The sequence below is a fragment of the Pongo pygmaeus genome, chromosome 6, assembly GCF_028885625.2.
Source record: "Pongo pygmaeus isolate AG05252 chromosome 6, NHGRI_mPonPyg2-v2.0_pri, whole genome shotgun sequence".
NCBI lineage: Eukaryota > Metazoa > Chordata > Mammalia > Primates > Hominidae > Pongo > Pongo pygmaeus.
The window spans coordinates 141,014,507-141,040,503 of NC_072379.2; the positions used below are offsets into that span (position 1 = coordinate 141,014,507).

General features: G+C 42.5%; 1 protein-coding gene across 1 annotated transcript in view; it reads left to right on the forward strand.

The window, feature by feature from the left end:
* Positions 1–25,997, forward strand: part of MGAM (maltase-glucoamylase) — a 175,180-nt gene that overhangs the window by 93,198 nt on the left and 55,985 nt on the right. The window contains exons 52-72 of the mRNA XM_054496215.2: positions 437–605; positions 869–965; positions 1,696–1,808; positions 3,166–3,291; positions 4,480–4,608; positions 4,864–4,974; positions 5,305–5,367; positions 10,116–10,250; positions 11,035–11,122; positions 11,942–12,080; positions 12,889–13,022; positions 13,143–13,177; positions 13,270–13,386; positions 14,139–14,287; positions 14,911–14,995; positions 16,161–16,217; positions 18,503–18,627; positions 21,605–21,693; positions 23,748–23,797; positions 24,200–24,367; positions 25,819–25,971. Coding sequence (XP_054352190.1) covers positions 437–605; positions 869–965; positions 1,696–1,808; positions 3,166–3,291; positions 4,480–4,608; positions 4,864–4,974; positions 5,305–5,367; positions 10,116–10,250; positions 11,035–11,122; positions 11,942–12,080; positions 12,889–13,022; positions 13,143–13,177; positions 13,270–13,386; positions 14,139–14,287; positions 14,911–14,995; positions 16,161–16,217; positions 18,503–18,627; positions 21,605–21,693; positions 23,748–23,797; positions 24,200–24,367; positions 25,819–25,971 — 2,332 coding nt within the window. The remainder of the gene's footprint in view (positions 1–436; positions 606–868; positions 966–1,695; positions 1,809–3,165; positions 3,292–4,479; positions 4,609–4,863; positions 4,975–5,304; positions 5,368–10,115; positions 10,251–11,034; positions 11,123–11,941; positions 12,081–12,888; positions 13,023–13,142; positions 13,178–13,269; positions 13,387–14,138; positions 14,288–14,910; positions 14,996–16,160; positions 16,218–18,502; positions 18,628–21,604; positions 21,694–23,747; positions 23,798–24,199; positions 24,368–25,818; positions 25,972–25,997) is intronic.

The window sequence follows — 25,997 nt, forward strand, 5'->3', positions numbered from 1 at the left end:
CAAATATTTATGGGGTGATTTCTCTGGATTAGGTGCTGCTCCTTATAGGCAGCTGAGGTTTCTCTTCTCATGACAACAAATAATAAGTAAATATCACTTTGAGTGCTATGTAGAAAAGGCACTGAGGGGTGCAAGGGTGGAAGGCGGTGCTGGTGTGGAGTGGTCCCAGCTGTGATGGTGAGGAGTGCTTGGATTTGTATTGTAGAGGACCACTGAAAGGAGGCAGTGAGAGTGGGAAACAGATGAATGAAGAAGAACTGCTGGGCTTTTAGCGAGGATATCTATGATATTTTAATCAAATTGAGTTTCTGTTTTGTTTGGGAGATGAACAGGTTCTGGGTAGGAATCAAGCATTCTGTTGTCCTTGAAAAGTCAGCTGCTGGAAGCAAAGAGAAAAGCCCATTTTCTGTTTCAAATCTGCCTTTTTGTGTTTCAGTTGGGACTCTCAGCTCCTTGGCCTCACCTTCAATGACATGTTTATCCGCATCTCCACCCGCCTTCCCTCCAAGTACCTCTACGGCTTTGGGGAAACTGAGCATACGTCCTATAGGAGAGACTTGGAGTGGCACACTTGGGGGATGTTCTCCCGAGACCAGCCCCCAGGGGTAAGGACAGAGCATTTGGGATCTGTGTCTCTGCTTCTCTCCACCCACATTGCTCAGGCTTTGGGCTTCATCTTCCCAAACTCCAGCTGGACATCTCATTCTGCTTTTAGGCGCGTGGGCCAATTCTTAGGCTCTTTGTTTCATGTGTTTGATTGATTTCATGGAGAAAACTAGAGCCATGTTAGCAAGCACATTTTTGTTGAGTTTCTTTCTCAGGCATAATTTCTCTTAAACTCCTACTGCTTCTCCCCATGACTCTCCAGTACAAGAAGAATTCCTATGGTGTCCACCCCTACTACATGGGGCTGGAGGAGGATGGCAGTGCCCATGGAGTGCTCCTGCTGAACAGCAATGCCATGGGTAAGGCCATCCAGCACCTCCCTTATTTTGGGGGGTACCAATCATGCTTGAGTCATTTTAGAATGTGTTCAGCGTAACTGTTCCTTGAATTCAAAATTTTCATTTAACAGGCATTGCTGTTTATTTTTGTGTGTGTGTTTAGCCTTTCTGTTTATTTCAGTCTAGTATCATGTGATAACAGGATTTAACCCAACTCTCATCTTGGTAAAAATCACATAAGAAGTCATATTAAAACCACATGGGTCCCAAATATCTTGGAAGTCAGCTCGTGGGAGCCAGTTATATAATTTGAATTAGGGTAAAACTATGGGTTAGAGAAGTTAGTCTGGAGGTATGAGGGTGTATGGTATGTTGAAAAATTACCTATCGGGTACTATGTTTGCTATCTGGGGGACAGGATTCATACCCCAAACCTCAGCATCATGCAATATTCCCATGTAACAAACATGAACGTGTACCTCCTTATCCAAGATAAAAGTTGAAATGTAAAAATAATTTCAAGAGTAGAATGACAAAATATAGTAAAGTACACCCAAAGGAAACAAACCCAGGAATGGGACCTGTAGACTTCCACTGAACTTCTTTAGTTCTGTGTGAGTATGATAGAAAATGCCTGCTCTTACCACTCTATGATAGGGAGGGTGCAGGAAGATGGAGAATGTGTAGATGTCAGGGGTGATTCGTGACGTGGAAGGTTTCCATCTGGCTTGGCGTTTCTCTTCATTTTCAGATGTGACGTTCCAGCCCCTGCCTGCCTTGACATACCGCACCACAGGGGGAGTTCTGGACTTTTATGTGTTCTTGGGGCCGACTCCAGAGCTTGTGACCCAGCAGTACACTGAGGTAGGGGGAAGTCCAATTGTTTATCAAGTACTTATACAGCACATTCTGGGTGCCAGAGCCCACATCCATTAGTATAACTCTCAGATGATAACTGGAAATATTGGTCTTACTTGGAGAGAGATTATAGAATAAGGAAAAATAAATACATTCTAATCACATTAAATTTATAGCCTCAGTAAGCATTGCAGAGTAGCAGAAGTAATAGTGGTACTAGTGGTGGTGATGGTAGTGATAGTAGTGTGATGGTGGTGGTATTTGTGGTTATGGTGGTGGTGATGGTGATGATGGTGGTAGCGGGTGACGGTGGTGATAGTGATGTGGGAATGGTAATAATGATGGTGGTGGTAGTGGTGTTGGTGATGGTGATGATAGTGGTGGGGGTGTGGTGATGGGTGTCTTGGTGATGCTGGTAATGGTGATGATGGTGGTGATGGTTGGTGTTTGACGGTGATGGTGGTGGTGGATATGGTGGTGGTGCTGGTGACAGTGGGGTGGTAGGAGTGTGATGATGGTAGTATTTATGATAATACTGATGATGGTGGGTGTGGTTTTGGTGTTTGTGGTAGTGCTGGTGATGATGATGGTGGTGGTGGTGGTGGTGCTGACAGTGGGATGGTGTGAGGAGTGTGATGTTGGTGATAGTGGTTGTGATGATAGTGGTGATAGTGGTTGTGATGATAGTGGTGATGGTGGGGATGGTGGTGGGGGCGGTAGTGAGGTGGTGGTGATGGTAGTGAAGGATAATGATGATGGTAATGATGGTGCTGGAGGACATGATGGTGGTAGTGGTGGTGATGGTGAAAATAGTGATGGTGCTGGTGACTGTGTTGATTTTGGCAGCAGCAAACACTTATGTACTACCTACTGCACATCACTGATTTATTGCTTGCTGCATGGTAGAGCACTTCGCACCTAATAACTCATTCAGTCCTCACAAAAGGACTATGAGGCAGATGCTATTATTATACCCTTATTTACAGATGAAGAAACTGAAGCACTAAGAGGTTACCTAATTTTTGCCTAAAGTCACACAACTAGCAGGACTGGAGCCTGTATGCTAAGCCAGGCATTAGCATCTTAACCAGTTGCCTCTGAATCTGGGCATCTTAACCATTACCTACAGTGTCTCTAGGAATGGAGTAAAATCAGCTTTTCCAGGATTTTTAAGAAGGAGCTCAAGTCTAGCAGAAAGCTTTCTCCAAGTATCCTAGTGGATCTATATCCTGTCAGTTTTGATGTGGAATTCAATTAGTTAGTTGTCTAGCTTGGGGCATGAAAAAATATTCTTATTACTTGATGTAAAACTTCAATCTGGTGTCTCTGTTCTGAGGACTAATATTTTCTGTCTATTTTCTAGTTGATTGGCCGGCCTGTGATGGTACCTTACTGGTCTTTGGGGTTCCAGCTGTGTCGCTATGGCTACCAGAACGACTCTGAGATCGCCAGCTTGTATGATGAGATGGTGGCTGCCCAGATCCCTTATGTACGTTCTCAGTCATGGCTCTGGAGTTTCATAACTAAGCCAGGTGCCTCTGTGTCTGGGTTCTTTTGTCTAATGTTTGTGGGACTCTATAGAGACATAATGTTCTTTTTCAGACAGTATCACAGTTAGCCTCACCCCAGCACATTAACAGAGGTAAGGGCCCTTGTTTCCATCTTCTAGAGATGATAGCTCAAGACTCACTGTGATTTCCCAGAGTGGGAGATAGGCTGGCTCCAGGGCTCCTTCTGCTATCTCATGCTTCCTTCCATTTCTTTCACATGACTTCAAAACATTTAGTCAAAACGTCCTTGTTTCCATAAGAATAAATAATATCCACAGTTCTTTTACTTAATTCCTGAAAAAAACTAACCCCAAACAGTCAGACCATTGTATATGTGGATACGACCTCAGTTCCTGCAGCCCTGGTGCTATAGCACAGTGTCCCATCGGCTCCGAGCTAATCACTGATGGAATACACGGATCCTGGGATGCGTTCCAGAGGACATACATAAAGAAATAAACCTTATCCTTCACTGGAGGATGAGAGGGGATCCAGTCATCAGAGAACTGATCCAATGTACCATCGCATATCTAATTTTATTCTACATTTCTCTTGTTTTACAATAGCTCCATTAGTGGAACATAGTGTTTCCATTAGTGGATAGTGAAATGCAATATTTCATTCTCCAGAAGAGTGTTGTGTCTGATTTCCCTCAAGATTGGGTATTCCAAGCAACTATATATTGTTGCTTTGTTTTGATTTGTTTTGCAGTAGATTTACCATCCACATTGTATTAGCCCTGGGTAGTTAACAGTATTTTTTCTAAGCATGAACCACTGATACCAGGGGCAGCCTCTTGGGGGAGGTCATCACACTCACTCCTGATAGTGGCAGTTTACAAAGCACTGTCCAATCCAGTGTTCTTATTTATCCTCAGAATAGCCATGTTAGAGAGGTATTCTCATCCTATTTTGTGCTGACTTAAGGTTTTTTTCTATTTGATCATTGAACATTTTAAAAATTAAGTGAATTTCCCAGCACCTGTACCTAACAAATGTCAGAGCTGGGATTTGAAAGCATCAACAAGAATCTGTCTGGAATTCCACCATGGGTGGTAGAGGGTTGTTCTCCTGTAAAGCTTGAGTGTGTATAGCAGCAGCCACTCAGCTCCCCGTGTCCTCCCGCAGGACGTGCAGTACTCAGACATCGACTACATGGAGCGGCAGCTGGACTTCACCCTCAGCCCCAAGTTTGCTGGTTTTCCAGCTCTGATCAATCGCATGAAGGCTGATGGGATGCGAGTCATCCTCATTCTGGTTAGTCCTGATGTGAATGTGTGCGTTCTGCTTGGGAGCAGGTATGGGCTTTGTTGGAGAAAGTGTTATACTTTATTTCCATGTTGCAAGTAGATAAATTGAAGTGCACTAAGAAATGTGTATTTCCCAGGACTCACAGAAACTCTACCGTTCAGGTAGAAGCCAGCGAGTTCACCCTGGAGGAGTTCTCCTTTATTCTGTTTCTCCTCATTCTGTAGCTTTGGTTTTCCCAACTGACTTATGCTTTGATTTCAGGATCCAGCCATTTCTGGCAATGAGACACAGCCCTATCCTGCCTTCACTCGGGGCATGGAGGATGACGTCTTCATCAAATACCCAAATGATGGAGACATTGTCTGGGGAAAGGTATAATCCTAAGCGATGATCCACTAGTCCCTAGCCTGAGGGTGGGTCACTGTTAGTGGGTCACATGCCTGTGTATGTTGTTTTTGGCCTTTTCTATTTGAGCTCTGAGGTCAGAAGCTCTCCTTTTCTCCATCAATATTTGTTGATACAATTAACGATGTTTAAAATAATGTAACGTGTTATGGAATTCAGTTTTCTTTTACATCAATCCTACATGATAATCAAAGTATTGTTGCTTCTAGGAGCATGGTTTATATAATAATTTCTTAGGAAATACTATGTAAGGGAAATTGTCTAGTGCATTGCTATTGACCGTGTTCCTCTCCATAGGTCTGGCCTGATTTTCCTGATGTTTTTGTGAATGGGTCTCTAGACTGGGACAGTCAACTGGAGGTAAAAGAATCTTTTTAAATTTGGGTGGAGTCAGGGTTTGTAGGCAGGGGCAGCCGATCCTGCGATTGTGGAGATGCCTGTATTGTGGACATGGGCTTGGCAAGGAGAAATACTTAGGGGATGTGTCTTGGATGTCAGTCTGTGCCCATTACTTTATATGTAGTAATACTTTACTGGCCACTGGGATGTAGATATGTATTATTATCTTTGAGATTTAAAACCAGGAGCTTAAATAATTTGTCCACAGTTTTAGGTGACATAGTGTTGATTTCAATTCCAAAGCTGTCAGACTCCAGAGGCCTAGGAAATTTCCACTGGGTGATACCTCCTAGAAGTGGTATCTTTTCTCTGAACTGGTATACTTATTGTTGTTGCCTTGGTTATCCCTTTTAAACAGTCTTCAACCCTCGAAGACCGACTAGGTCTTTTTCTTTGTATATCTTTCCTTTTTCCCTGTGAACAGGTTTCTCCATCTTCACACTTATAAGTCCTGCCCCAAGCCCCATCATTCCTTGGGTTTCTCAACTTTGCTTTTACCTCTCAGTTTCCTGCCTTATTGTAAAACTTGCTCTCTTCTGGGGACGGTTTGTTGCTTGTAATGAATCCATGTAGTGCGTGCTTCTGGAACTGAATTTTTTTCCAGATTGACTAAGCATTTCTTGCTTAAATGAGTACATGGCTCCTTACAGGTGTAGGAAGCCTACAGCCCCATCCTCTGGCCAAGACGTGTGTCTCCTGAACTGAAGCAGCCTGTGTGCTTTACTATCAATTGTTGTGACAGTATCCACAGGCAGGGTTGTCAGGGTGGGGCCGAGGACTTCCTGGAGAGCAAGTACCTTGCCGTACCTCTTGAGCTGTTCTTCAATAATCCTTGTTCTTTCTGGGCAGGAATTGTAGCAGGGCATGTGTAGCCTATGTGACCCCACAGGAGAGCTGAGGAGACAAGGAAAAGGCCTGTTTTCTAGGATATCTGCCAGGAATTGAAGAGACAAAGAAGCTGGCTTGTGCAGTCAGCAATATGGTATATGTTGCAGATTCTACACACTCTGTCAGGATCCAGTATTAATCAGACAAATATCTATGTTGTGGGAACAAATCCTAGCAGTTGTAAATTCTGTTAGCAGCCACTCAGAAGCCCGGGGCGAAGACCTCTTTTGGGAGTTCTTTCTACGTAATGTAAGATCGTAGCCCATGGACAGAGGTGCAGGAGAAACATTCCAGTCACCAGGAATGTGACTGGCAAGAGTTAGGCCAAAAATTCATGCCTTATCCAGATAATTTGGTTTTCAGGGCAAATGGTGAGTCCTAGAGGGAAAGACATATATTAGATAGAACCACAAAATCTGGAGCCTGAGGCTGGTACCTGGGACAGCTCCAACAGAGTAGGGAGAACAGAAGGTACTGCAAGCCTGTGATGTGTACTTCTTTGTTGTCAGTCTCTGACCTCCTGGATCCCAGAGCCAGTTGGCAGCAGTAGCACTCTCGATTTAAAATGAGACGCACTTGGGATGAGGCTGCTTGGCTATTGCACTGCATGTCTTTATTTTCTGTCAGTAAATTCAGTAAAACAAAACAAACCAAAGAGAAGCTGTGGCTGGTTTTGAAGATTGGCAAGAAAGAGTCAGACTCAGTTCAAGGCTGTTTTCCTTTTGTCTATTACTGAACAAGTTATCTATCTATCTATCTATCTATCTATCTATCTATCTATCTATCTATCTATCTATCTGTCTATCTATCATCTATCTATCTTCTATCTCTATCTATCTATCTATAAATCATCTCTATCTTTGTATATGTGTGTTTGTATGTATCTATTATCTATCTGTTTAACTACTATCTTTCTGTATATCTATCTCTCATCTGTCTGTCTGATCTACCATCTTTCTCTCTATCTATCTATCCATCCACCCACTCTATCTAATCTATCTATCTATCTCTCTATCTATCTATCTATCTATACATCCACTCTATGTATTTACTCTATCTACCTACCTATTATCTATCTATCTAACATCTTTTTGTATCCCTCTCTATTATCTATCTATCCATCTATCATCTATCTAACTCTATTTATCAATTCATCCCCTCAACCAGTCTATCTTATCTATCTCTCCATCTATCCACTCCATTATCTATGTATCTATGTATCTATGTATCTATCTATCTATCTATCTATCTATCCATTCACTCTATTTATCTATTTACTCTATTTACCTACCTATTATTTATCTATCAATATATCTAACATCGTTCTGTATCCCTCGCTGTTATCTATCCATCTATCATCTATCTGTATCTATCAATTCATCCCCTCACCCTATCTATCCATCTATACACTCTATCATCTATCTGTCTATCTATCTGTCTATCTATCTATCTGTCTGTCTATCATATCTATCCATCTACCTACTCTATCCACTCTATCTATCTACCAACCTACCTACTTACCTATCATCTATCAGATAAGTATTCAAAGGAGAAGACATAGCTTCCTGTCATTTCATCACTTCTCACAGAAAATCACTTGAAGATTAGTGGTCCAAGCAGTCCACCTGGACACAGGAACCTGCCCAGTCAGAGAAGTGCTAGGTCATGGGCTTCCTGACTTTTATCCAGTGGTCAGTGACTACATTATGAGCCCCACAGTTCGTCAGCCAGTAGGGGCAACACTGCCATCTTGAGGCCATTTGGAAGTCTGAGGGCAGTGTTGGTTATCACAGGGACACCAAGTGGCATTTAATGGGCAGTGGGCAGGGACGTGGATAGCTCTGATTGCAGGGCATTCTCCACAAACTATCTTACGCTTCAAATGCCAGTTGGGTCTATGATAAGAAACACTCATTAGGGGGTCTACATAATCTTTTAGGTAGCTCATAAGAGATTCTTGGTAGATAGAATAATTATAACTATTTGGTTGGAGCACAGGTAATTTTTGCCATTACTTTTAATCCCAAAAGTACAATTACCTTTGCACCAGCCTAATATTTATATTATTAATAGTAAGACCCATTTGATGAGGCTGGTGAGGATGAAGCCACTGATGTCCAGGCCTGGCTTCGCTAAGCATAAAACAGCCAAGAAGCCTGTGCAAAGCAGATTTCTGAGTCCAAAGCTCCAGCGATTTAATTCAATAAGTTCTGTGGTGGGATTTAGGAATTGCGTTTTGTAGCATGCAATGTGCTACAGAAAGAGTGCTAGGTGATCCTGAGGCCCAGTGTGTGGGTGGGTACATCACTGTTTGAAGAGTGGAGAAAGTGAAGGCAGAAGCCACAAGGCAAGAGTTGAATATGGACAGGCAAAGCCAGCACCTTGGAGAATGGCAGAACATTTTTATGAAGTTGGAAGGGGTCATCCGAGCAGTACTTAGGGAAGTTCCTACCTCATGGCTGGCCAGGTTCCCCACGTGTACCCCATATGGGATACAATTCTGACTCAGCTGTGGCTGATAATCTCTTTATTCGAATTCTCCAACCCCCACCCATCCCATTGTTTCCAACCCTGCCTGATCTGGAACCCTCTGTTTCTGGTGAAAGGTTCTCTTTGTCGGGTTTCCTGGTTTCTACCTCCATTTCCTAACAAAAGGCATCCCTGGCATGCCCACTTCTCTCAAGATTCTCCGTGATGTCACCCACTGTCTTCTCACATCCTTGACAGCCAGACCCATGTAGGCTGATCTGTTTCTGTTTTCTTATGTTCCTTTTTTTGCCCTTTCTGTGGACATCTGGGTTCCTACCTGCCTTTTATCTGTGGTGTATAAGAACTGGAGCTCCCCTAGACCGAGTCCTCTTTCTGTTGCCTCCCCCATCCTCCTCACCAGCCTTCTTTAGCTCTTTAACTCTTACAATGGTGTGATTAGCATAGCGGAGGCTATTTACTGAGACATACGAAGGACCATAATGTTCCATAACAAACAACATGAGTATATTAAAATGTATGGACATTTATTTGCTGCTTCTAAGTTGTGTGAACCCACTATTAAACACTGAGTATTTATTTTATGCCAGGTTCTTAGCTGAGCATTGTTGGCAATACAAATATCACTCAGAAGAATATAAAACAAACTTCTTACTCTCAAAAATCTACAATGTAGTTAAAAAGTTGTATCTTGAATCTATCTTTCAGGTTAAAGTGAAAACACTCCTTTTATTATTTGACTGGAGGTGGAAAATAAGGGGAAGGGGAAGTTGATGCATCCTCTTTAAGTCCTCTCAGTTTATGTTCCACACAGCTGTAGTTGTCATGTGATTCTGAAACTGTAGGAAACACTGGGGCATACTGGCCTAATAACCTGAAATGTAATCTTATTCCTTCCTCCCCTCTCGCAGTGGGAATGACATAGGAGGGAGTCCCTGGGTGTTTCTTCCTAACCTGTTACCATGCATCTCATGTCGGCAGTCTCTCCCTGGCTTTGTCTTTGAGGAGTGCTTAGGAAATGGCAGGACTGACGTTGAGGGTTGGGCATCGAGTGCATGAGGTCGTGAGTTGTGGGCGTTGATTGTCATCATCCGTGTCAATATGAAGAGAACAGTTTTTGGATGTTTTCCAAATGCTGAGAAGGTGTGGAAATTGCACTAATTTCTCCTGTCATTCTACATTTCTCTAATAAGTTAATAACATTATTTAGGCCCTGTTCAGGCCGTCTGTCACCATGCAGTTCAAGTGTTTGTGTGAGTTGCATTCTCAGTAAGTGCCTGTTTGCTGTCTTATATATTTGTGTGGGACAAAGAAATTATATTTCTTTTTTATAGCTATATCGAGCTTATGTGGCCTTCCCAGACTTTTTCCGTAATTCAACTACCAAGTGGTGGAAGAGGGAAATAGAAGAACTATACAACAATCCCCAGAATCCAGAGAGGAGCTTGAAGTTTGATGGCATGTGGATTGTAAGTGTGTCTGTGTCTGTATACCTGTGGCACTTGTCTATCTTTGTGTGCCTAAGTATATGTACCACTGACCTTCAGTCAAGAGGATAGTCATTGTCCAAGGAAGACTTTGGACATATCAGACACTTCCTCCTCTCAGGAGTGGAACAGCCCTGATAGCCCTCAGAACTTGTACCAGACCTGATGCTGCTACTGTAAAACCTCTGAGGCGGGACCAGGTGTTGTGGCTCACACCTGTAATCCCAGCACTTTGGGAGGCTGAGGTGGGCAGATCACCTGAGGTTGGGAGTTTGAGACCAGCCTGACCAACATGGAGAAACCCCATCTCTACTAAAAACAAAATTATTCGGGCGTTGTGGCGCATGCCTATAATCCTAGCTAATCGGAAGGCTGAGGCAGGACTGGGTTGAACATAGGAGGCAGAGGTTGCGGTGAGCCGAGTTCACACCATTGCACTCCAGCCTGGGAAACAAGCGTAACTTCGTCTCAAAAAATGAAAAACAAACAAAAACCAGGGTGGCAATTTACTAGGAATTTCTTGGAAATTTGATTGCCTTACAGCCACCCTGAAAGAGATTTATTTTTTTAACCCTCTAGCCAGTTGTTCTGCAGGAGTGAATTAATCTTTCTAGCCAGTTCTCACTAGGATTTGATGAAGCTCCCAAGGCTGGCATCTACAGGGATTACTGGATGTTGAACAATTTATTCACTGCTTCCTTGGCTAAGAATTGGCAGGACGTAATTATCTTAAAAAGTGAGGTGTGTCTGTGTTTGGCATTTCTAGGATATGAATGAACCATCAAGCTTCGTGAATGGGGCAGTTTCTCCAGGCTGCAGGGACGCCTCTCTGAACCACCCTCCCTACATGCCACGTAAGAAGTCTTGGCCTCCTTGACTGGCAGAGCTACAACTGGAAGGATTACACTGGAGGAGCCCGAGGCCAGGGGTGCTCCCGCACAGCTCAGGGCACATCCTCATGGCTGCTGTGGTTTACTGGGGACCAGAGACAAAAGCTCTGCAGTTGCTTTACCCAGCCGGGCATGTGCAAGTGACTAGACTCATTGAGCAAATTTCTTGAAATTTGTCCGGAAAGCACTTAGCGGAGCTCATGGCACAAAGGGTTCTCACAGCTGGGTTTCTTCATTTTTGGGCTTGTGTGAATTCCATCACAGGAATTTCTTGTGCCATCAATGGGTGGAAATTACTGGCTTCCCCTTATCATGGAGCTGATGGAATTTGGAGTTATACTTGGTTTTATATCTTAGCTCCGGAAATTGTCCTCTCTAGGATTTTTGTGACTTTTCACAGATTATGCAACATTTCCAAATCTTGGTTTGCTAAATTGTAAAAGAGAGATAATGAGATCTTCTTCATAGAATTATGGATATAATTGGCAAGTCAAAAGCCTAAATCAGAGCCTGTCATGTAGTGTTTCACAGCTGTACATTCTTCCTGACACCTCTGCTTTCTTCAGTGAACTTGATGTTGGAAACACTGCAGGCACCATTGCAGCTCAGAGCTAGGGGCGTTGTGCTCATGTCTCTGAGATAATGCTCATGTCTCTGGGGAGATGGAGAGCGACACAGGCAGGATGAAGTTAGTGTTAAGATCCAGGGCCCAATACCTTGAAGAGAGGTCAGGGAGAAACAGAATCAGGGCTGGATTTCACCTCACCAGTTCTTCCTCCTCAGATTTGGAGTCCAGGGAGAGGGGCCTGAGCAGCAAGACCCTGTGCATGGAGAGTCAGCAGATCCTCCCAGACGGCTCCCCGGTGCAGCACTACAATGTGCACAACCTGTACGGGTGGTCCCAGACCAGACCCACATACGAGTGAGTCTCTGTCTCCCTTCTCCAGCTGTCACAACAACCTGTAGGGACTGCCGGTGACTGACATAGCTACCCTAGTTTTCCTTTCATTCCCTGTTCTAAGGATTAAGAAGATTCTCATAACTGTGTAATGATTCTTAATTATTAAACAAATGCTCATTGACATGGAGCCAGGCTCTGTGATTAAAAGGAGGACAGATTTAAATAAAGCATGGTCTCACCAGTGAAAAACTTAATGAACCTAGTCGAAAGACTCACATGGAGACACCATAATGGTCACACAGGGCAGCCGTTGGTACAATAGCTTTAGCTACAGGAGGTGAACACAGAGGACTGGGCATCTCTCCCCTTCATTTCAAAGTGAATCATCTTTGGAGATATTTGTATTTTTGGCCATTCCTGGTGGAGGGTAACTGGTATTGTACCGAATTAGCACAGTCCCGCTTTGCAAGCTCAATGAATAGTATGTATTCTTCTAAGGACAGTCTTATAATCTTCACTGTGTTCTTCCTCAAATAGAGAAAACTAAGTATTGAGGAAACCAATAGCCAGATGTAGTAATTCCTTACTATTTTCAGAGCACTCCAGTGAGTCTGCAACAGTGAAGTTCTTTGTAAAGCACTGTGAGAACACGTGACTTGTTATCTCCATCATCTGGGATCAGTGGAGCCACCATTACAGCTCGGATTCCCATGTTCCCTCCAATCACGCAGCAAACATTGACTAGGCTCAAGGGCTCTGGGAGCAGAAGCTCTATGGCCTTTGCTCCCTGGCCGTGGCCTCAGTTCACCTCCTTTTCCCCTCCAATCAGAGCCGTGCAGGAGGTGACGGGACAGCGAGGGGTCGTCATCACCCGCTCCACATTTCCCTCTTCTGGCCGCTGGGCAGGACATTGGCTGGGAGACAACACAGCCGCATGGGATCAGCTGAAGAAATCTATCATTGGTGCGTGGGCTCCTTCCCCAGGGCCTTTGCCTATAGGGCAGGGAGTTGGGATCCTTGGGGAAGAGGTGAGGAAGTAGGTCATGAGAGCCTGGTGTGACACAGCTGTGCTTCTCATTGCAGGCATGATGGAGTTCAGCCTCTTCGGCATATCCTATGTGAGTGTCCTTGGGATCCTCCTAAGCACCAAGAAGGTGGGGACATCTTTCAGAAATCATAAGCAGGCTCATTTTGTTTCCTCTTGTTTCAGACGGGAGCAGATATCTGTGGGTTCTTTGAAGACGCTGAATATGAGATGTGTGTTCGCTGGATGCAGCTGGGGGCCTTTTACCCCTTCTCAAGAAACCACAACACCATTGGGACCAGGGTAGGACAGTGGCTTCTACCTCCAGTGTTCTGTGACACTTGAAAGACAATCTCCATTTCTGTGCTAAAATTAACACAGTCTGTATTTCCTGGGAGATCTTTAAAAAAAGGTGTTTTTTTTGGGGGGTGGGAGGGTTTTTTTTGTTTGTTTGTTTTTTTGAGACAGGGACTTACTCTGTTGGCCAGGCTGAATCATGCAGTGTCCCCATCATGGCTGACTGCAGCCTCTACCTCTGGGGCTAAAGCGATTGTCCCACCTCAGCCTTCTGAATAGCTGGGACTACAGGCACATCCCAACGTACCCACCCAATTTTTGCATTTTTTGTAGAGATGGGATCTTGCCATATTTCACAGGCTGGTCTTGAACTCCTGGGCTCAAGTGATCCACTCGACAGCCTCCAAAAGTGGTGGGATTACAGGCGTGAGCCACTGTACCCTTAAAAATTGTGAAGACCTGGTGTCTCAATGAACCATATTCCTCAGTGTTCATTAGATTATTATTTTTTTCCTGTATTTTAGGCAGAATTGTACCAAATGTACAAAAAGAATGTCTTACAGTGAAATTTTATCAGCTGTCCTAGGACAGCTTTGGTGACTCTTTCCAGTCTATTAAGAATATTCTCTGGGCCTCATGTATAGTTGTCTTTTGTTTAGCTGTGAGTGATCTTCAATGGGAATATGCTTTTAGTGAGCTTCTTAAATCCCCTAGAAATTCCAGGGCGAGCTCCCAACACTGTTCTCTTTCTCCTTTAGAGACAAGACCCTGTGTCCTGGGATGCTGCTTTTGTGAACATTTCCAGAAATATCCTGCAGACCAGATACACCCTGTTGCCATATCTGTATACCTTGATGTATAAGGCCCACACGGAGGGTGTCACTGTTGTGCGGCCTCTGCTCCACGAGTGAGTGTCCAGCAGGGATCCCGATGACTAATGGATGACTTATTGCATTCTGTATGGTGGCGGTTGCTATACACAATTCTTCCAAATTAAAGACACGATTGCCTTTTGACATGAGCTCTTCAGGTGCAAACCATACTTGATGACTGTCTTTAGCACAGTGTTATACATACCATAGGTCATGAAAAAAGGCTATTTATTGAGTGAAGAAAATTGAAATGCTGCAGTACAGCACAGAATAGTTTCATTCTAATTTAACTGTGCAAAGACCTATCTATCTTTTGTAGCAGTTTTGTTATATGGACCCAGGTCACAAAAGAAGGATTTCAGCAAGAGAATTGAGGGATGAGGGCCATCCTTGCATTTAAAATGTGCCATGGTTAAGAAATGAGGTAATATTTTACAGGAGAGAACACATCTACATCCCAGCATTTCTGAAGTTTGAGGCACATCACATGGGGAGAGCAGAGGCTGGGTGCTCCTGATGAAGCTAGGCCTAGGAACAAAGCAAGAATGGCTCAGGGGCAGCTGGATTTCTAACTTGGATCTGAACTTGAGGAGCTTCTTCAGAGTGTCGGGCTGGGGCTCTGTTGGGCTCTGTTGGGCACCTTGATTTCCCTTTCCAGGTTTGTGTCAGACCAGGTGACATGGGACATAGACAGTCAGTTCCTGCTGGGCCCAGCCTTCCTGATCAGCCCTGTCCTGGAGCTCGTGAGTATGGAGGCCTCTGATGGGGGGAGGATCCCAGCTGTGAGGCTTGGGGAAAAGGACGAGGAGAAGAGGCCTGAGCTGGTGGGGGTCCTGAGACATGGTTTCTCATTCTACCTGTGTCTGCTCCTCTCCTTCTGAGCCGAAGTCCTTCACTTAGGTGTTCTTGGCCTCAGCTCCTTCATCTTTAAAATGAGCCTAACAATTCTGGTTCATAGGATGATCAAGAAGAAAACACCTCATGGTATATTCAGTGACACAATCATTTCTTTGTTAACTAAAATAAGGACTAGAAGGTCAGATGGGGGCAGTATTGTAAAGAATTTATAACAGTCCTCTAGCACTATGACAACTTTTCAGAAGGATGACTTGCCAATGTGTGTACTTGTATTGCTGCTGGCTAACCCTTCCCTTCCTCTGCAGGAGCTCCTCCCAGCAGTAAAAGCCATTTCTTTACTTCTGTTGTTGATTAGGCTTCTGATTAAAATACCAGTTAAATGTACCTCCCCCAAATCTTTTTTGAGACAGAGTCTTACTCTGTTGCCCAGGCTGGAGTGCAGTGGCGTGATCTTGGCGCACTGCAACTTTTGCCTCCTGGGTTCTAGTGATTCTCTTGCCTTAGCCTCTCGAGTAGCTGGGACTACGGCACGTGCCACCATGCCCGGCTAATTTTTTTTTTTTTTTTTTTTTGTATTTTTAGTAGAGATGAGGTTTCGCTGTGTTAGCCAGGATGGTCTTGATATCCTGACCTCATGATCTGCCCGCCTTGGCCTCCCAAAGAGCAGGGATTACAGGCGTGAGCCTTCGCTCCCGGCCCCAAAATCTCATTGTACCCACAGAATTTTCTTCTGCCGCAGACACAACCTCAGTTGTTTGTCTCTTTAAGAGGAAATGGGGTAAGTCTATGCCTATAAGCAAACAGTGATTTTTTTTTCCCGAAGTCCTGGATACCAAAGTGCTTTATGAAAGCCACTTGTTTTGGGTAGACAAATCTCCTGTTTAAAAAAAAAAAAACGGGAAGAAGTTTGCCCCAATTGCTAACCTCTGGAGACATGAGGCAGCTGGGTCCAAAGGCATCACAATTATTTCACCTCTTTCCCAAGCAGTTTGGTTACTCTGTCCTGGAAAATGGTGTTTACTTCCTCACCTTGTTTGTGTTTCATTTTAGAATGCCAGAAATGTCACTGCGTATTTCCCTAGAGCCCGCTGGTACGATTACTACACGGTAAGTTTTTCTGAATGTTTATACAACATGGGAATATGGTAGAGAGTACAAAGGCTTTAGATCTGATAGACCTTAGGTCAAATGCTGGCTCTGTAACCCACATGCTGTGTGGTCTTCGAGAGCCACTTTAACCCTTGTAATCTCAGTTTTCTCACCTCCAAGTGGGGTAAGACCACTTTCCTCATAGAACCGTTCTGAAATAACACATAAAGCATCTCACTCAGGGTCTGTTTTTTTGTGTGTGTTCTCTTTGTGTTAGTTTTTAATATTTCTTTATATCACCGCTATTTACAATGTTGTGTAAAGGCAGATGCTAGCCAACATTTGAGATTGTGTTGCAAACTATAGTTTTTGTTTTTATTGTTGATATCTTTGCCTGCTGTAAGTTTGTAAGCATAGAGGCCGTTTTATGTCTTTTGATTAACTAACTCCTTCCATAGCATAGATGCTCAAAGAAGGGTACTGCACATAATTACCTAAGGCAGGCAAGTGATGAGGCAATGTGCAAAACACACACAGAGGTATGGGACCCAACCCTTGTGAGTCTAAGTAGTGCGAGTACATTTAGAAATGAGGAAGCAATGAAGAGCTCCTTGCCGCATAGTTTCATTGCTAGTATGATCCCCGAAGACTCAGCTGGGAAGCCAGGGTCTTCCAGGGCATCTCTGGGGTGGTGTTCTCTTGCCGAGACCCTGACAAGTCAGACCCTGATTCTTGGGGAAAAATCAAAGGATGTATTTCCTTCATTTCTAACCAGGCTTCTTCTTCTGACTTTCTGAGGAGAACATAGTTGAGTACTGGCAATACAGCAAAGGGGTACAAGCAGGGAAATAGGAAGCAGAGCATGTGCTGGTCCCTTTCATCCAAGGGGATTGCAGTGAGATTAGGTGAAAACTGGAGAATGATGTGCAATTTTGTTCCTTCTCTTCTCAGTCCATTGGAGCCCAAGTCCTCCCCGCTGCCCCAGACTCCCCTTCCTGCTGCTAGTCTGGATCTGCCCTTAGGGTGGCAACATGTTAAGGCTCTCCTATGTGCTTTCCAGCCAGGCCTTCCCTAGGAAGAGGTGGCGCTTTCTTTAAGAGCGACTGGCCTTTGTCCTGAGTGTGCATGTTGAGTCTCCCATTCACTAACAGAAGATATCTTTGATTGAAGAGGGAAAGGCAAAAGAAATCATGGAGCAAGCTGTTTAGAAAAAGATGAAATTGGGCCAGGTGCGGTGGCTCACACCTGTAATCCCAGCACTTTGGGAGGCCGAGGTGGGCAGATCACAAGGTCAGGAGATCCAGACCATCCTAGCTAACACAGTGAAACCCCGTCTCTATGAAAAATACAAATATTAGCCGGGTGTAGTGACATTAACCTGTAGTCCCAGCTACTTGGGAAGCTGAGGCAGGACAATTGTTTGAACCTGGGAGGCGGCGGTTGCAGTGAGCTGAGATTGTGCCACTGCACTCCAGCCTGGGTGACAGAACGCGAGTTTGTCTCAAGAAAAAAAAAAAAGGAAGAGATGAAATTTTTGATGTTTAATTAAAATGAAGATGAATCTCATAGTTAGGATTAATAAAGAAGTGTCACCTTAATAAATCTTCCCAAGTTTGGGTAACTATTACTCGTTGTAGAGCACAGGCTGGCAAACTATGGCCCACAGCCAAATCTGGTTGTTAGCTGATTTGCAGATAATGTTTTGTTGGAACACAGCCATGCATATTTGTTTGCTTGTTGTCAACAATAACTGCTTCTTAGCGGTAAAATAGCAGCTCTGAAATGAGAGGATTTTGCCTACCAGGGGACATTTGGCAATGCCTGGAGATATTTTTGTTTGTGACAACAGGGTGGGGGTGAGGAGGCGATGCTGCTGACATCTGAGGATTCTGCTAAATATCAAAAGGCACAGGATAGCCCCATCACCAGAGAATTGTCTGGCCCCAAATCTCCATAGTCCTGAGACTGAAAAGCCCTGCTCTAGTTGAGAAGATATAAGATGGAAGGATGGTCCCTTAGGTTTTTGATTCAGGTGAGAGAGTAGCACCTCTTCCTGTCACACATCAGGCAAATGTAGTTTGTACAGTGGAAGCAAAGGCAAGAGACCCTAACAAGATATTATAGCAGCCTTGCGAGATTTCATGCAGCGCTGTGTGAATACAGAATGGGTAATGGCAGGTATGTTGCAAAGGGTGATGAACAGGCATAAGTTCAGAGGGGAGGATAAGATGTCTGGTAGGATGCATTGTTCAGGGAGGGGCCTGTCCTCTCCTTCATCATCTCTTACCTTCTTCTGCCCACAGGGTGTGGATATTAATGCAAGAGGAGAGTGGAAGACCTTGCCAGCCCCTCTTGACCACATTAATCTTCATGTCCGTGGGGGCTACATCCTGCCCTGGCAAGAGCCTGCACTGAACACCCACTTAAGGTGAATGACAGGACTCAGGTTTTCCTTTACATGTCAGTTAGCTCAACAATTTGTAATGAAGTCCACCAAAATGTAAGCATCACTCTCAAGCCCTCATGCAATTCTACTCAACACTTGTTTTTTCTTTGTTTTGTTGTTTGCGTTTTAATCTTTTTCAGACTCTATACTCTTTGTCTAGTTATTAAAAACTCTTTTAAGTCTAAGAGAGTGAGATGATAGGTCTAAGAATGTCATATTTTTAATCTCACATCTGACACGGAAGTCAAAATAGGAGCAACCACGATTCACAAGAGTTTTTCAGAAGCTGTTCGTTTAGAACTGTATCCCATGGATTTTGAAAGACTGTAATTCATGTCCTTCCTTAAACCCTTTGAATTTGTTTTTGAAACACGCTAACAGCCAGGTGATCAGCCTCCTTGGTTTGCCAGGACTGTTGCAGTTTTAGCACCAGAAGTCTCCCCTCTTGGGATGCTTCTCAATTCTGGGCAAACCAGGTTAGTTGATGCCTCTATGTGCCTTGGCCACACAGCCCACCCATGTTCCTTTACTCTTGACTCACTCATTCTCATTTTAGGAGGGTCAGGATCCACTTTCCACCCTCCTAGAATCTCAACTTCCTCTTTCTTTTCTCCCGCTAAGAGATTTCTTTCTTGTGACGCAAAAGTGGATTCAAAAATTACCTCCTGCAAACCTCAAAACTCTGTGTCACTGAATTTTCCTTTATGCGCAATTGATTCCAAAAGTATAGATTCCATCTGTACTAAAGAGGTGCACATTTATATCTTCATGCCTTTGAGAGTATTAGCCTATTTGTCTTTAATAGACTAGGAGTTCTTTGGAAGCCAGAAACCTGTCTTTTCTTTTGAACCTCTCTTACTGCTTTGATTTTTCAAATTGTAGACTTTGTATGATACTAATGGGGAATATCCCTAAATCCAATGCCAGTTGGCTTCCTTTTTCTAGCTGTTCACCTTCAAGCTGTTCTGCACACTGATACCAAATTGATTTTTCCAAAATGAAAATCTCAACTGGTTGCTCCCAGGCTTGAAGTCCAAAGTCTTTCATTAACAGAGTAATCAAAACCAGTCACAACCTGGTTCCACGTTACCTTAACAACTCTTGTCGCCTGCCACACCTTCATGTACATACAGACGAGATATCCCAAAAAACCGGCGATTTCCCAAACGTACCCATGTATTTTACTGCATGTGGGCTTTTGAATTTATCCTTTCCGACATCTTTGCCTGGTGCATTCTTAATGATCCAAACGAAACTTTACATTTCAGCAGCAAGAAATCTTTCCCTAATCTTTCAGCAGAGGAAGCACTGCCACTTCCAAGTTTCTGGTCATTTGTAATGTATATTTTTTTGCTCCTTAGATGATTTTGTCTTTCTTCTTTAACAGTGTTAGCATTTCAATAATAGTTGTATACTCTGTGCCTGAAAATTGTATTATCTGAAGTGTTTAGGGCCATCTAAATCTATTATTAGTTCTTTTTTGCTAAGTTTCCTTTATGTTGACTTATTAGCTTGTGTGCTTGGTGATTTTTTGTTTCATACTGTGATCATCTTAAGCATCTAAATGTGGGTCTCCTTCCTCCAGAGGTGATTTGCCTTCTCCTCTGTTTGCAAGCCAAGAATTGCTTCTAACTGGCATCACGTTAGCTTCCTTCAAGGATCCCGGCTTCATGTGGGAATCAGAGGTGCACACTCTCTACCTTGGATCGCTAGGCTTAGTAGCCCAGTTTTAAGATTGCCACATGGAGTGGGAATTTGCCACGCGGACATTCTAGGTTTTGCTTACTAAGCACCCTTTGAGTTTTAGTTCAGTGTTTTGTTACCCTGTTATTGTTTTGGTCTCTTGAACGTATTCCTTACTTTCTTGCAAATCCAACAACATTTTAACAGGAATCTGTGTTGTAATTTATCTAGGATCAGGTAATATTTTACTGGGTAAGTCTCCAGAAGAATATCCAGTCTACCATATTTCTGGAACTGTGGTTCTGGACTCCTAGAATATCTTAACTTTTGTGTTGTTTTCACGGTCCTCCTTCAGTTTTTAGTGAATGTGCCTAATTTTTCCTATAAGATTTAAGGTCATTCAGGTCAGGAGTTGTGATTTATTAATTTTTGTATCTCACTGACTTCCTAGAATGACTGCTACTCAATCCATGAATATTTAATGAAAGCAGATGATTTTGTTGATAATGGAAACTAAGTCTCTCGCATAGTGAAAGGCTGAAATGTGGAAGAATACAATGAAGAATGTGAACCCAGTGATAGACGGAGGAGGAACAGGAAGAGCAGGAAACTGAGAGGTTGCCTAGAGAGTGACAGAGTGAGGAGCGATTCCAAATACAAATTGCTGTCTCTCCCCTTGTTTCTCTACGTCCATCTGCTCTACCATATCTTTGAGTAATGTGTTTCCTATTCTAAATGCTAAAGTAGATCATTAGAATGATTTGATTTTCTTTCAAAACAAACTAATAATAAATAATCAGATACGTTACCATTTAATAGATGGACCTTAGTGTATGTTGTTGCTTTCTGAGTATAAATGGTCCTTAGGCAGGCGAAAACGTGTCTTCCTCACAGCACTGGACAGTTCTGAGGGCATCATTGCTAAAGTGATCTGAGTGAGCCAGTTATTGCCTAAGATTTCTTTCTCTTCTCATACTCTGCATTCTAAGTAGTAGTTGCAGAAGCAGCTTTTATTTGAGCTGTTGCAGTGCCTCTGGTGCTTAAATTCTTGCCTCCAACATAGATGTTATTGTTAATGTTTGGGGTGTTTCTATCTCCTGTGACACTGTTGATATTACAGAAAAATGCGTCTGTCGATTTTGTGTTTGTACCTCAAGAAACAGAACCATCTGCTGCTAGTATCTTTTCCAGTTTGAAATTTGATGGAAATATTCTCAGCTGAGTTGGCAAAATTCTCTGACTCCTGTCTTTGTCTCTTGAATCTTGTTCCCCACAGTCGAAAGAACCCTCTTGGTCTTATCATTGCCCTAGATGAGAACAAAGAAGCAAAAGGAGAACTTTTCTGGGATGATGGGCAAACAAAGGGTGAGCGCTGTTACGATAATGTTGCTGTTTCCAAACCTGCACCTGTGACTTATGGTCCTTCACTCCTGCTGGTCATTCAGCTGTGGGAGAAATCTCAGTAGGCACAGTAGCTAGAGTCACTTAAGTATTTTGTTTCTGGTTGCACCATTCAGGGATAGTGGTAGATGAACTACAGATGAAAGAAAAATACATTTGTATCTCTGATATTTCTCCCATTCACCAGTGATATCTATAATAGGTTTTATTATAGATTTTATTGTCATTGGGTGCTTAGATGAGGTTTCAAGACTGTTCCCTAATTAAATGTTAATGTCTTCCTCCCAAAGTTCTTATGAGCAAATGTTGATGATATAAAAATCATGCCCCTGCCAGTGAGGCAGTGAGAATATAGTGTTGTAGTGTGTACTCATCTAGCCATACATTTTAGCATATTTTTGGGTCCAGTGTACTAACAATTCTTGTGCGTCAAGTTTAGGAAATAGATTCCCTTGAAGCATATGCCTTGGAAGCCCTTGGAAGGGAATGTTTGCAATGTTCTAGTAGGAAAGAGAAGGAAAAACAATATCTTGGTTTGGAAACTCTTGTCCCTCTAATCCAATATGTAGATTAAAAATTATTTATTTATTTAGTTGTAAAATATTTTATTGACAAATAAAGATTGAATATATTTAACGTGGACAATGTGAGGATTTAATATGTGTATGCATAGTATAATGATTACCATAGCTATTTTAATGAACACATCCATCACCACCAGTGCTGCAGACTGGATCCCTAGAGCTTATTCATCTAATAACTGAAAGTTTGTACCCTTGACCATCATCTCCCCGTTTTCTACTCCCGCAGGCTCTAAGAACAACTACCATCATCTCCCCGTTTTCTACTCCCGCAGGCTCTACTTCTAAGAGATGAACTCTTTTAGATTCCACATATATGTGAGACCATGCAGTATTTGACTTTGTGTCTCTGGGTTATTTCCCTTAGTATAATATCCCCCTAAGTCATTCATGCTGTTGCAAATGGCAGAATGTTCTTCTTTTTATGTCTGAAAAATATTCTACTGTATATATGTACCAGAACATCTTTATCTATTCATCCACTGATAGATACTTAGGTTGTTTTCATAACTTGGCTACTGTGAAGAAAGAAATTAAAAAGTTAAATGTAAGGACTAAAATTGTGAAGCTCCTAGAAGAAAACATAGCAGAAAACCTCCTTGATGTAGTCTTGGCAATGACCTTTTCGATATGATACCAAAAGCAAAGGCAAAATGCCAAAAAGTAAACAGGCATGACGACATCCACCTAAAGGCTCCTGCACAGCAAAAGAAACAATCGAGAAGGTGAAAAGGCCAACTACAGAATGGATAAAAATGCTTACAAACCATATATCTCAGAAAAGATTAATATAAAAAAAATAAGGAACTCATGCAACTCAGTAGCAAAAGATCAATTGACCCAATTAAAATGTGGGTGAAGGACTTGAACAGATGTTTTTCCAAGGAAAACATACAAATGGCTAACTGATATGTGAAAAGATACTCAACATCAGTAAATGACAGAAATTGCAAATCAAAAATCACCGTGATATATCACCTCACATCTGTTAGCATGGAAACCATAAAAAAGATAAGAGATAAGTGCTGGCGAGGGTGTGGAGAAAATGGAATTTTTTAGACTCTTGTTGGGAATATAAATTGTTACAACCTTATGGAAAATAGTGTGGAGGTTCCTCAAAAAATGAAAAACAGAACTTCCATACGATCCCATGAAATCCCACTTCTGGGTGTATATCCAGAGGACATGAAACCAGTATCCTTAAGAGATACAGTCACTCCTCCCATATTCATTACAGCATTATTTGCAACAGCCAAGATATGGAAACATTCTAAGTGTACATGGATGAATGAATACAATGGAATATTATTCTTCCATAAGGAAAAGGAAATACTGTCATTTGTGACATCAGGATGTAGCCGAAAAGGGTGGTGGTGTGAAATCTGTTCTTCTGTGGTGGGCAGGCCAGAATCTGACTTGTCTTTCTCTCACTTTCAGATACTGTGGCCAATAAAGTGTATCTTTTATGTGAGTTTTCTGTCACTCAAGTGAGTAGCATCTTTTTATGAATCTTAGGTGTGGGCTTTGGACTGATCATTAGCACATCTGTGCTTGTGTATGTTGTATATGTGTGATTATATTTGTAACTTTATATGCATTATTGGCTCTAGGTGAGCAGATTTCTATTTATGATTTGATCGATGTTTTCAAAAGGAGGCATGAAAATAGCAAGTAGTGTCTCTAAATACAGTTTTTAAATATGTGTGTGTTTTTATGATTGTATCAAATTAGAGGATTATCAAAATAATGTTGTACTTCTTGAGCACACACTAGTAGAGAAAACAGAGAGGCATTCAGGGCAGTTGGGGTATGCAGTCTGGAATGGAATATTTGAGTGACTTGAGAATCTGTGTATTACAGGCATACCTTTATGCATAATTGTTTTGCAGAACCGCTTGGAGGTGAATATTTCACAATCAACCTACAAGGACCCCAATAATTTAGTATTCAATGAGATTAAAATTCTTGGGACGGAGGAACCTGGAAATGTTACAGTGAAACACAATGGTGTCCCAAGTCAGACTTCTCCTACAGTCACTTATGATTCTAATCTGAAGGTAAAAACCCCATTATTCTCCATAGCACCATGATGTTCCTTCTTGCTAAGTTTGCATGGGTCCCTGAAGGACCAGAGCACCTTTGAGGCCTGTTTTGGGGAAGTGAGAGGGCTAGGGAAAAAAATGAGGTGACCAGAGCTAGAATGAGTTGGGTATTTTTCTTCTTATTCCCTTCTCTGCCTATCAGTGTTCCCATCTCTCTAGCTGGTTTCACTTGCTTTTCCCAAAAATAAAATAATTATTATGAGACACAGGAACAGCAAAGTTGGAAGGTGGGAAATAGCCTTACATTATTAGACTGTGAATTTTGTATGACTAGCATAAATAAGATTTGGTATTTGAAAAAGGCCAGTTTGGATATGAAACTTGTGGTCAGGCTTTGGAGGGTGTTAGGTACCGACTTGATTTAATTCTCAAGCAGTCTCTTATTGATCCTTGAATGACGGCTGTGCTACTGTGTGTGAGCATTGTTGGGAGTGGGAGTGGGGGGTGGGGACTAGTAGAACAGGGAAGTACAAGATGGTTTAGATTGAGAGGAAACTGGGAGAAGGATGATAATCCTTAGAATGTGATTTTATTACTCCAGACGTGTGAGAACTTTAACTTGGGAAGTGCTGTCTAGAGAAGCTTCAAAGATAAGAAAAATATATGGAAAATATTAAATATTTGAATTAATGGGATTCAAAGAAGGTTTCAAATTCGCAGCCTTTATGCTTAGAGAAATAAAGACACTGGGATGTTAGAAGTGGAAAGAAATGTGATTTTATTTCAACCTCTCAATTTTGCTGTTGCCAAAATTGAAATTCAAAGAAATGAATTAGAATTCCCAATTTACCCTGATGTGATTATTATTCATTGTTTGCCTGAATCAAAATATTTCATATACTCCATAAATATGTATACCTACTATATACTCATTAAAATTAAAAATTAAAAAAAGAAATAATTTGTCCAATATACTACAGAAATGCGGGCATGATAACCAGGTCATATGATTCTTATTGCTGTGTTCTTTCTACCACTCCACGCCAATGGGGGATGCTGGTTTGGGGACTGGAGAGCAAGAGGATCAGCTCACTTTGGGATGACACCATGTGTCATGCTGAAGAGGAAGTGCAGAAGACACCCTTCCTGACAAGACACAGAGAGCTAAGAGGAGTGAGGGTAGAAAAGAATAAGGGGTGATCACGACAGGTTTTATTTGACCTAATTGTTTTCATTATGCTATGTACAAGATTCTGCTAGAGTGGAGACGTTTGCCCTGTTGCTGCTAAATAGATTCTCCCACTGTACAGTTCTCTTCTTATAAGCTAAAGTGATATGTTGCTTGGATGGTTGAAAGTCTGGACTGATGTCTATTTGTTTTTCCAAAAAATAAATAATAAAGTCTTAGATCTTGCAAGGCCTTTCTCCCAAAGATGAATTTCCTTGTGATTTCCACATTCCTACAGGTCGCAATTATCACAGACATCAATCTTTTCCTGGGAGAAGCATACACAGTGGAGTGGAGCATAAGGATAAGGGATGAAGAAAAAATAGACTGTTACCCTGATGAGAATGGTGCTTCTGTAGAAAACTGCACTGCCCGTGGCTGTATCTGGGAGGTAACCATGCTGTTGGGGTTCCTGTG